The 12,763-nt window shown below is 33.5% G+C and overlaps 1 protein-coding gene across 1 annotated transcript; it reads left to right on the forward strand.

The window, feature by feature from the left end:
- The first annotated feature begins 459 nt into the window (after positions 1–459).
- On the forward strand, positions 460–12,100 carry LOC117317058 (DBH-like monooxygenase protein 1). The gene is made up of 12 exons (XM_033871844.1): positions 460–601; positions 3,413–3,631; positions 3,842–3,991; positions 4,592–4,768; positions 5,775–5,858; positions 6,314–6,502; positions 7,016–7,118; positions 7,585–7,751; positions 9,093–9,275; positions 10,331–10,390; positions 11,201–11,440; positions 11,758–12,100. Exons 1-12 carry the CDS (start codon positions 518–520, stop codon positions 11,857–11,859), a joined length of 1,758 nt encoding a protein of 585 aa, XP_033727735.1. The 5' UTR covers positions 460–517; the 3' UTR covers positions 11,860–12,100.
- Positions 12,101–12,763: the final 663 nt, after the last annotated feature.

A 12,763-nucleotide genomic window follows, 5' to 3' on the forward strand; every position in this document is an offset into this window, starting at 1 on the left:
ATAAGGATGTACATGTTTGCGCAGCTTCTTTTGTGAATGAGCATGGCTGCGGCTATATATGTAATGTTCAGCATGAAACAGATGCCAGTGAAATCATTCAATGATAAAATGACCAGATACTCCGAGAGGATTGGCCTCTAAATTACCTCCTCATTTCCTTGTAACATAATGTTCAAAACACGAAACTAATATACATGTTCAATCTACACCGCAAAAGGAAGTATGATACTTTAAGATATATGATTTCGACCTTAAAATCTTTTTATGATCTTCATTAACCTCCATCTATATATTCATGATTTCAATCAGTTTATTGTTAAGATTTTAATTGTCAGGAGCCGACATAAATCGCGAAACATGAAACGAGCTCTCGAATATCGATTAAACTGGGAGATGGTTGACCTGTACTTTTTGGAATGACAACCTAATCTTATCGCACTTCACCTGAGCTTAGTGTATCACAATCTCCCTGTAGCATTTGAATAATGAAAGGCGAACGACACAGACGAATGTGAAGATGACAACCTTTAGATTACAATTGACCATTTTGGTCGGATTTGTGACGTTTGGTTTGGTTCAGGCGGCAGATCCTGTCAATCACGTGAGTATTCCACAGTTAATTAAAAAGAACAGGTAAGACACATAGCATCCTCTCATGTGAAATCTCTAGTTCACTTTAAGTTTGCCGTATTAGAAATTCTAGACTATATAATATTTCTGGTGAACATTTATAAACTGATATACATAAGAACTCTTCACCGATCGATATGAAATATATGTTTGAATGTAAGAACTATATTAGCTGTACTATTTCCAATGTTTATATATGTAGATAAAAAAAAACCAAAAAAAAAAACCAAGTGTGTGAATACCCATGCAAACAGTGGCGCATTGAATAATAATGTAATAATATAAACGATACATACAATATATGTAGTTTAAATAATGTGAATAGACCAGCTTTCAGCAGTTGATTAACTAATGCCATTATTTGTAATATGGTTTTGATATACGCAATTCTATAAGAATATTTTAATTCACACTTCACAATTTCTGATTTATACTATAATGTACTTAAGGTAAAATGTCTAAATTGTAATATGCTTTATACGCAATACTATAATTTATATAAACCTTTTCACTGATATTATTTCGGAATGAAAATTATATTGTTCTTAAGATACAATTTCTAATTCTGAATTGTAGTTTATTTTCGAAATGCGATTCCTGATAATGGATATTTTTCCGTTGATATTATTTCTGAATAAGACTACATTGTAGTAAAGATAAAATATTTACTTTTTAGTGTGGTTTATATAAACAATGGCATATTTTTATAATATTTTAGCACCGATAGTATTACGGATTGATATCGCATTTGACTTTATGCAAATTTTCTGCAACACACATTCGACAGATTTCAGAAAAGTTATTCTTTTTATTAATCAGCCAACCAGCTATCTAGGATTACACTGTGTAATGACGTTAAGGAGTTTACAGTGAAAAGTGAATCTCGCTTTACGTACCATCAACAATGTTAAAATATATGCTTTAAACATTAATCAAAAGCGTATAACCAGTTTGGAATACTGCCTATAAGGATTATACTAAAGACACAGTTTCATTTTGATTTTTTTTCGTAAAATATTGTGTAAATGTTGAAAAAAGGAAATTCTTACTTGGAAAATAGCATTGAAATAGCTTAGATATAATAAAAAGAAGTTCATAATTCGAATTAATGTTTTCGAAAAAATATTATTTATAATTTTAAAAGCTAGTACAAAACTATTTGCAGGTGATTATCTTTATCATCGGTTTAAGTGTCGTTCTATTTTATTATCTCTTTTTTGGTATAAATGTGGCGTATACACGTACACAAAACGTGGGGACATAAAGGAAAACACCATTTTGATGCTGTAATCCAAATATATAAGACCAAATATTATTTGGAAAAAGTATTAAAGATATGTTTTATTACTCAGAGTCAATTCAGTCAAATTTACAACGCTATATGATTTTGTATTTGAGGTTAACATAGTGCATTTTCGTTATCTATACTTTCTGTGATAACACTGTGTACATATCACTGTTTGTTGACTCATCACTAAGGATATTGCCAAGACAAATGTGTTTGTACGACCTGAGCCCTGTAGAAGTGTGTCGTCTTGTTTACATTTTGGCTGTCAAGTAAAGCTGTATGGCTTGGGAGCATAGGAATTTTCCTCATGTTTTCTTAAGTGTCAGCGGTTTGGTCGATTCATAGTTCAACATTTTAACCATACTTCTTTTTAGAAACAAAGGGGGACATTCAAATACAAATCTAAATAGCTCTGTGTGTGAATACAATCAAAGATATTCTTAATTATTTTATCTCTAACGATATCAGTTTTTACTCTCTCTTACGGACTCATTCCTTTAAAAAAATATTTCGCTACTCTTCTAGCCAATCACAAACGACGTTACAAATGGCGACGCCATATTTGTGTTAATCGACAGTAACATCAATTTCTTAGCCAATTACAAATGTTTGTTTCTAGTAGGGTCGGATTATTGACATACTTTCAGATCAAGCATTATGGACAGCCTCTTTCAAATAAATGAATAAATAATTTCGAATCAAGGTATGTCAGCTTATATTAATTACTCTTGTTGGCCTGTATTTAGGCGCGCTTTCGGCCTTACTCGAGAAAACTGGAGTACCCGGAGAAGACCGATGTGGTCCGGCAGCGTGACCCAATACATGTTCAAGGACTCACACAACTAACTAATTTACTATATGTTATTACTAGTGACCCCATCCCTTTATTCGCTCGTTTGAAGTTCAAATGATGTGAAACATATATCAAATTAAAGTTTGAAGTTTTTTCTATCGGATAAATATTGTTATTGTATAGGTTTAATGGCATATTAGAGCACACGGGTACTCGAAAGACAGTAACCCTGACATTAACAGTACAATGGGGTATCCCCACCTGGGGAATTCCCGCCTTTTTACACCTCGAATCCTACGCCATTCTATTTGCAGTAGGAGTGTATATTTTTGATTTTCCAAACCTCAAGACCCTACACTTTATTCTCGTATATAGAAAGTATCCATTCCATATGTTATTTACTCAAGAAAACAGCTACAAACCTAAGAAACACATTTTCCTCAGGGACTTGGTTCAGGTGAAACATCAGCTGATTGGCTGATTTAGTTGTGTGAGTCCTTCAAGTCTGTTCGGAAAATCGAGCCCCGAGCGCCTAGGTCTTTGCAAAAGATATAAAGCTAATTGAGAATTACGTACACATTAACACGCTCATAGCATAGAAGCTGCGTATTTTTGTAGGTCATTAAGACAGATAATCCACCTCAACATAATTGGAGAAAACGTATTTAACAATATTGATCTGTTTCAAATGATATTTACAGAAACAAAAGCCAACGCCAACGCGCCATTTTGACCATTATGTTCAGCTGGATACGACTGGTCAATACTGGCTATTTTGGACCGCCAATGACACTCATATTACCTTTGAGACTCACGTGAACACGCAGGGATATATTGGATTCGGAATCTCCCCGAACGGAAAGATGTTCCCAGCTGACGTCATCGTGGGCGGAGTCAAGGATGGCCAAACCTATTTTAAGGTTTGTCTTTTGCAATGTTATCATACTCAGCGATATAGCCCTGAAGGCAGTTAGTGAAATGATAATCATCAAATATATTTCGATAACGTACATGTATGAATATTTTTTTAAAAGGAAGTCGATTATCATGTAATAGTCCATAATTTGATCATATTTGCACTTTTATTTCGGTTCACATTAATGCATATCATTGTAATGCTTGTTATCTAGGATTATCACACTACCCAACATGCACCGCCAATTGTTGACCAATCACAAGACTGGTTCCCCATTGCTGGCAAGGAAACTGCTTCCGGTACTGTCCTTACCTTTGTGCGAAAACTCAACACATGTGATAGTGCTGATGATATGGTTATTACGGTACGTAATCAACCACATGATGGTATATAAGGAGGAACAGTACTAGTTCTTTTAATTCCGGCTAGCTGTTTCGGTACTTAAAAAAATAAACTAACAACGTATTTTTTTCGTAGTTATCTACAAGATTGTAAGCGCACGGAGAATCGTTCTTAAAATATATCAAGTACATGTAGCTCCTCAATTAGTCAATCAATCAATAGCGGAAAATTTCTCAGACCTGCGACTCCAGACCAGTTCTCATCGATTTCCCGATGATTGAGAGTTGTCAAATGTACATATATATTTTTTTCAGTTGAAAAATTGAAAATATTATTTTATTCTGTTCAGGTTTGAGTGTAGTACAATTGACTAATATGTAAGTATTTGCCGAAGAAAGGATAAAGAGCATTTTGTTCGGGTCCTTATAGGATACTTCAGAGACAATTGCGGCCGCAAAACCGGCATATGCAGACGGAAAGCTAAGGATATCAAAACAGACATGATCAAATTAAATAAAAATAAAGTTTAACAATGTGGAGATTATGGATGTTCAACAGTGTATAATATAGTGTATATGTTTTTATTAGTAGCTTTAGAATAAGTTAACGTTTTGTTTTCTAGAGTGATACCATTCGGATTATCTTCTCCTACCATCCGGAAGACGTGACGGGTAGCATCCCCTACCATGGCGCCACCAGGCGGGGAACAAAGAGCGTCATGTTATTGTCTTCCTCCCTGACAGCCGATGACGTCAATATACCTAGCGACACAGTCACATTTGACTTCCGTCAGAACAATGTAAGACTGAAGATATCATTTAATTTGTTAAATTTCGCTTCCTGATTTCTAAGATGTTATTTAAGGAAGTGACGACGGGTAGTAGTTGATGCAGTTCCTGCATAACTATGGTTAAAATATTAAATGGTTTCAAATGACGAAACATTGAAAAAAACCCCGTGTAAACTAAATCATTTAATTTTAACCAGGGTTTGTACAGTAGAATTAACATTCCACTATCTAGATATATTTGTAGTCTATGAAAGCATGATTAACACCCAACTCGTATTAATATATTTCTTGTACAGTACGCGCGAGCGACCGTTAGCAATTTTAACGTCTACTCCGATATGACTGATCAATCGGACCGCATTCACCCAATAAAACTGTTGTAGCAACTGAACACTTTCGCCATGTCTCTATGCAATAAATGAATAAGTCTTTTGATATTTAAAGCTATACGTTCTATTCCACAATCAACTCGGTCGTATGCAAATGGCGGGTCGCCAGTGTATGGTGAATTTATCAGGCATTCAAATCGCCCATTAATACCATATTAAAACAATGTAATACAATGCTTAATAATCCATAAAACAGCGGCCTTTTAAGAATCGCAAAAGGAAAATGAAATATATATAATCATTTATCCATTTTCCAATTAAAAAAAAAAAAAAAATGGGCCCGGTGGCCGAGTGGTTAAAATGTCCCGACACATTATGATAAACCCGCCTGGTACTGACCGTAGGCCGGTGTTTTCTCCTCCGGAAACTCAACTCCGTTTAACCTCCACCTCCAAAGCCTGGCCTGTCCGTAAATGACCATGGATATTAGGCAAAATAAACCAAATAAATTCGAAATATGAAAATTAAAGTTCGTGATTTGAAGAGTGGTAATCATGCTAAGTTTTGTTATAGCATAGTATACACATATACAATGCCTTCTCTTGTTTTCGATTGATCATAATGTCATAATATTTTATAAAATGAGATGTTGTTGATGATCTTGATATTTTTTTCTATGCCAACAGTACCATGTCCCCAATGATACCACGGTTTACTCCTGCCAAACATTTACGTTACCTCCCCTTGCTTCCAAACATCACATGATCAAGGTATGTAGTATACCAGCAAACCTCTGAATTTATGAATGTACAAAGGTCTATGGACCTTTTTTTAATTAAAAAGATATTCACAGTTGTGGGATCTCACAACGCAACATTGGCATACTTCCTTCGCATGTCATACATACATCGTGCGCATATCGTCCATACAAATGTCCTACATGTGTTTGTTCGATTACATGGCACTGATATGCGAACAGTTCGTTTCGATCACCCATCACAAAACAAATAATATTGAAAAAAAATAGAAAAAAAAAAAAGAAAGAAAGGAAATTAAAAGTCAAAAACCATCACCTGTGCTCTTTATCTAAAATACTTAAATACTCATTAAGTTTTAATAATTCATACACGTTAAATATAACTTTAGTTCACTACAAGCTAGAGAAGACTTTTGATTACTTATCTACGGGATTACGTGTTTGTTGAAATTCTACATTAACTTTCAGTACGAGCCCATCATAACACCTGGAAACGAACTGGTAGTACACCATATGGTTGTCTTTCATTGCAATCAACGTGCTGCTGAACTAGCCTCTTACAGTGGAGATCAATTTCGGTGTGGTAGAGTTTATAATACACCGAAACCTCTTCAAGGTTGTCTCGACTCATTTGTCGCATGGGCTGTAGGAGGAAAGGTACGTGCGGCTTTCAACTTTCTAGACCTTCCGAAATTATCCAGACGATGAATTTAAGAGAAATGATAAAAACATTTTTTTTCATAAACAGTTATGCTCATTGTTTGAATGTTTAGCCCTTCTTTTGCGTATTTAAACAATTTGAAAAAAAAAAAAAAAAAAATGAATTCAATTAATGCTTTATTCGCTTTAAATGTTTAAAAGGAAAGAATTAATGTAATGTATTGTATAAGATTTATGTTATATGATACAATTTGTACTATATAAATAATATGATAATGCATAGATGATTTCGGCACAAGGATGTCGATGTGCGACCTTTCCATTATTAGACCAACAATGAAATGAGTTTTTCGGTTCTGGTTAGTTAACTGTTAGTAATCACTTAATACGCTCCAAACTTTATACATTTATAATTAAATGATATTGCTCACATTTGTTTTAGTTTTTTGTCTTTTACATTCAAATTGAAATCAGAATATACATCGCCTCTGTTCTTTTTTCGATCTGCAGACGTTTTACTACCCACCAGACGCAGGGTTCTCACTCGGTACTGCTAATGATCCAGACTTCTTTGTCATGGAGACACATTACAACAATCCAACGGCTAAGGCAGGTATGTGATGTCACTATTAGTTTATACGAATCTCGAGATATCTTAACACGATAGTTCATATTATTAATTTCTCTGACGGTAATTCAGCACTATATCATATACAATGTACTTTCAATTAATTAGCAAGATTTTCGTTATTGTTTTTAATTTTTAATTTCCCTTTGAAAAAGATTTTCAACAAGGCATGCATTACATTGAATTTCTTTTTTTTTCATTTCATTCATGCGTACGTTTTGCATGGTTTTCTATGCCACTTATTCGGTATATAGTTTTAATGTGAACTTATATTATTTAGCGCACTCGAACATTTGTTTACCTGATCTTGGTTAATGTCTTATGCTGTAGATGTACCACAAGACGCTTACTCCTCGGTACACCTGGTCTTATTTTTCTTATTCTTTTAGTAAAAATTATAGTTTCAATTGAAAAATATATTCTCTGTTGATTTTTGAAATAATTTGTACAGGCATTGTTGATAGTTCTGGTATCCGAATAACAATGACACCAACACTTCGGAAACACGATGCTGGACTGCTTCTTTTAGGAATGGGTGTTTCCCCAATGCATATCATCCCTCCAATGGAACCCAACTTCGTCTCACAGGCTTTTTGTCCTTCGAGTTTTCTCAAAAAGGTTGGTTCGTAATTAAAGCTATGTAAAACGTGAACACATTAAACTGTTTCATTAAAATTTTGTTTTATAATACATATTTAATTATAATACATGTAATTTTATAATTATGACATTCATAGTATCTTAAACGGAGTTCATATGTATAAAATAAAACAAATTGATATCAACAATAATATAACAAACACGAGAAAAACCGTTTATATGGTTTTGTTATTTTTGTATCTTTTAAGGAACAAGTTGATAAGCTTTATTGATCAGATCGGGCACAGTACAATATGTTCAAATAAGGAAGATACAATTGATAAATGCCTTAAAAATGGGTTCTGTAAGAATTTTATTAGTCCAATGTTTCTTCACATTCGCAATTATAGGGAAGTTTCATCTTTCAGACGTCTCTTCTTCATTGTCGATAAGTTTGGCTCCTAGAATGTTTACTGTGTTCAAGGACGACAATATCCCTCTAAGACGCATTTTTATATTCAATATATATATTGCGAAATAGTATGTTTCGTGATGTTATCGACATGAGTTGACCCATTGTAATGCTTCTTTTGAAGGTCAAACGGGTACAATTAAGGGAGAATTTAGTAATCGAACATCTGATAAAGAAAGTATTGTACATGCATGTCATTGAAACTCCCTAAACTAGCCATTTGCATTCTACGATTGGCATATTAATTGTTTAGTCAATCTATTAGCCTAAACTGTACGCGTGGATAGCATGGAATTAGCTGTTTATGTCAATTAAATAAACGAGATCCCTTTAACGTCAACCATGTTTATAGTGAATTTAAAGGAACATATGTGTTTTATGAAAGATTTCACTAGAATGTTTTCCTTCTAAGAGTCATATCGGCATGTTATTGGATCTTTGATCGATAAACCACATGCCTGTTTAAAAATACGAACGCAAGTAAGTATATCTTTTGTCACTAAACTTTAAAAGGGGAATTCAAAATTTGAAAAAAAACAACCCAAAAATAAAATTAAAAAATATACAGATTCCCCCAAAAAATCATTGGAAAGGCACGATTAGATGAGATTAATAAAATCAACCCCTACCATGAGTAATTAAGACATTTCCAACCCAAACCATCGTATTCGTGGTTGACTTGGTTTATTTTTCTCCGTCATAATATTTCATTTAGCAGGGATGACAAAGAAAACACCCTTGATGCTTAGGGACAAATCTTACTTAGGGGTGCTAGAAAAATCACAACCTAAGGTTGATAGACAAATCGTGTTAAGATAAAACGGAAAAGAAAATGTGGTCCTAAAGAAAAGCGGTTTTTTGATAGATTCCAGCATATAATAGATACATTCCCGTAATTATAATTACAGGGTATACCAGCAGAGGGCATACAGGTATTTGCAGTTCTACAACACTCCCATCTACTTGGGAAGCAAATGGTTACACGTATACACAGGAATGGCAGAGAGATAAAACCACTTGTGACCGACAGGCACTACGATTTTGATTTCCAAGACATGCGCTACCTTTCAGAGAAGAGAACAATATATCCGGTAAAAATTATTTGTTGAAAGATAAAATATTGAACTGCAACATCAGTGGTTAGAAATTGCATCAAAACGAAATTTCATATTCAATCTTCATGTTCTATGATCGAATTTCTATCACTATGTAATTATTTGAAGGTACATCGGAAATGATAATAACCTTGGTCAATGTGATTGTGTGAAATACATTGATCTGTTAGATATAAATAGCTAATACTTTTAAACCATATCATCACTGACGAGTTCAAGAGGGACGGGAAAAAATGAAATGTGACACAGTTTTATTCATATTTTTCTGCTCATCTTTATCAAACTCTCAAGTTAAATTTAAAGATGCTAACATGTTAAAGATTAAAGACAAATATAACGTTTTCTTTTCGTATCTTTTTGAATCGAGATACAGGATTATAATTAAAAAACTTCATGTGAGACAAAGAAAAAAATCATGGCTACGTTTCCTCTATTTTCATTATCTCTGCTGTCATATATACATGTTCGCAACTGTCAAAATAATCAACCTACATATACTAGCAGGACACGTTTTGATGTTATGTGACATTGGTTAAACAGCACTTTTTAATTCACTGTAAATGCATTAAGACCGTGTAAGTACAGCGCCTTCTTCAATTTGGGCAAGGGAAAGGCGGGTTTATACTGCCATTACACTAGAATGCAATGTCTTACTTATATTGGCTAGTACCCCGTCCGCTAAAAGTACATCTTACTGATAACAAAATAGGAAATGTATGTTACTTGGTAAATCGCTTTCAGCTATGACCTTCAGACCTAGTGTAAAAAATCCATTTTAAACCGCTTTGGTTAGTCACAAACAAAGTCAGCATTCTACTTTGCTCTAGCTGACGTTCAACAAGCAAATAGTAAAAGACAATAGAAAATGTGCTTAGAAACAAAACTAGTTTGAAGTCTTGCAAATCATGCAATAATGAAAACAAAAGAGTAATTATAGATACATATTAATGAAATTTAATATATGTAGCATTTGTTAATTAAATTGTAATGAACGTAACAACGTTTTCTTGGTTGGATTTTCTATTTTACAGACTGACAAGCTCGAGCTTAACTGTGTGTACGATTCCAGCCATAAGCAGAATATCACAAAGGTGAGTTACTCGATTTTTTAGCCGAATATTGGCATCATTCAATTAAATCACAATGCCTGCCCTTGCGTTCGCTATCAATATATTGCTTTGAATGTTTTGTACTTTTGTCACAGTATTACCTTAGTACACTGTATAGGCCTTCCCTGAACCAACCTCTGTAAAGCAAATATATTCAAATGTGGTTGTAACAATGCTGTTGTTATGGAGTTGATGTCGAAGTATAATGTCAGCGGAAAGGGTAGTCGTGTCAGTGAGCATGCTTAATAAACGGTGTATAAGATTTGCCATTGCTAATATGCATTCAGAAATTAATCTAAAACGGCGGGAATGGGAATTTGAGAATTTCTTTTCTAAAAATATGCGAGCACAACTCATTACTAAAAAAGATATGCGCCGGAGGACATCACTTACTGGGGTATGAACCTTCAAATTAATAACTTATGCTAGGTCCAGTTGTAACTTTATTACAGTCCATTGATGCATTGTGTGTCTATTTCCCCAACAAACACGCATAATATCGTTTGTATCTAGATTGTGCAGAAGAATTAGGCTTATCTTAAGTGTAGATAAGAATAGAATCAGCACCAGTACTACTGGTCGAGGAAAAATATTTGAGCAGAAAAAAAAGCATATAAGTATACTTAAAGTATATGAAGAAACTTATTTAACGTCATCAAAAGTAAACTTTCAGTTTTCAATGCGAAAAGCATTAAGATAAGATAACCGATAAAATATACGTTTTTTTAAATATTTTATTTATTTAATTACATACTATCATTAAGTAAATTGATTACATTATCATGTTTTAAGGGAGGATTGTCTACACAGGAGGAGATGTGCGAGGCATTCATTCTATACTACCCTCGTATGCACATTACCTACTGCGAAAGTACACCGGTCTACGACACTATAACTGACGACGCTGATAATGTCTTACCTATAATAAAGACATGGAACTGGACGGATGCGACAGTAAGGTCTCGATTCCGGTCAGCTCTTGAAAAGTCGAAGTATATTCATTACATGTATGCAGACATTGATTCACTTGCGGTAAGTTTTTCATCCATTAAATTCTGAAAGTTCCAATTTTTGCCTGTTTCTTTTATATTGTCAAATGCTTTATTAAAGGATTCTTTTGTTTTATAAAAAATATATTATAATTCTTTTATGTTATATTATTATTATCATTTTATATATAATATTATAATTTCTATTCTATATATGAAAGTATCATCCTTGTTCATCTGGACATACTATTAGCAGGGGATATCATTGCCTTCATGAAAAGTTCAATATCCAAAAATAAAAATAGGTCTTTGTAATTTAATTTAAAGTTTACGTAATATCTCGCGTTTAATGCATTACAGGCAAAGATTTTGACCACAGAAAACGCAACAGATCACCCTTATGTAGAGCCACCGGATACAACATGCCAACACATCTCTGGGCTTAACAAGGACGGAAAATGATTTCGGAGATAATAACTCAATATCAAGAAATTATTTGAATTAGATCTGGACAAAAATATGAAATAGTAAATATCGTAATATTCAAGTTAATACAAGTAAAATGATCAGTCATATGATTTCATTTTCTACTGGGAAATACTGACATGTACAGTCTAATTCGAAAAGCGATGTATATATGAAAGACATTTAGATTAATACAGATACCTTTGATACATTTGAATAAAGCTAGATACAAAAAAAATGTTGATATATGTTAAATTAATAAGATTACTTGAAATGACATGAAAATATATATTATAAAGCAGGCTCTCCAGGAAACAAGTTCAGTTGTACCAATGATAACCGTCATCGATGCATCATATTTTCGGAAAAAATAATCTACAGGTAAGGTGCAATTGCAATACAGCTTACCACACTGGAAAGGAAAGTTAAATGTTTATCCAGGTTGTAGATAATAGCAGCTTTCTAGATACTCGTTCAAAAGTAAAACAATTTCTCCTGAAAATAAGCTAATTGGAAAATGCATCTACATATATAGACTTTAACAATGGTCTTTATTATCTTGTATTTAATGTAGTGCCTGTATAAGTTTTGCTTTGTCTTGCGTAAAAGAAAACTGGCTGAATGATCGTTTAGTTTTTTTTATACAAACCAATCATTGAGTACAATGAAACGAAAGTCAATCGCTCGAATTTGGCAGAATAACCTTTATTATTAGCATCTGCTCTAAAACTAGAGTGTATCAAAATACATGTAAGTGTGCTACTGTATGAGCAATGCAACGCATGCTGCTTCTTGGATACTCACGTGTATAGAAGGCACAGTAAATCACAAAAATATCATTGATATTACAGACAGATTCAAACACTTGAAATGATTGAAACTTTTTCGTCTATCGAACATA

Source organism: Pecten maximus, chromosome 18 (genome assembly GCF_902652985.1).
Source record: "Pecten maximus chromosome 18, xPecMax1.1, whole genome shotgun sequence".
Lineage (NCBI taxonomy): Eukaryota > Metazoa > Mollusca > Bivalvia > Pectinida > Pectinidae > Pecten > Pecten maximus.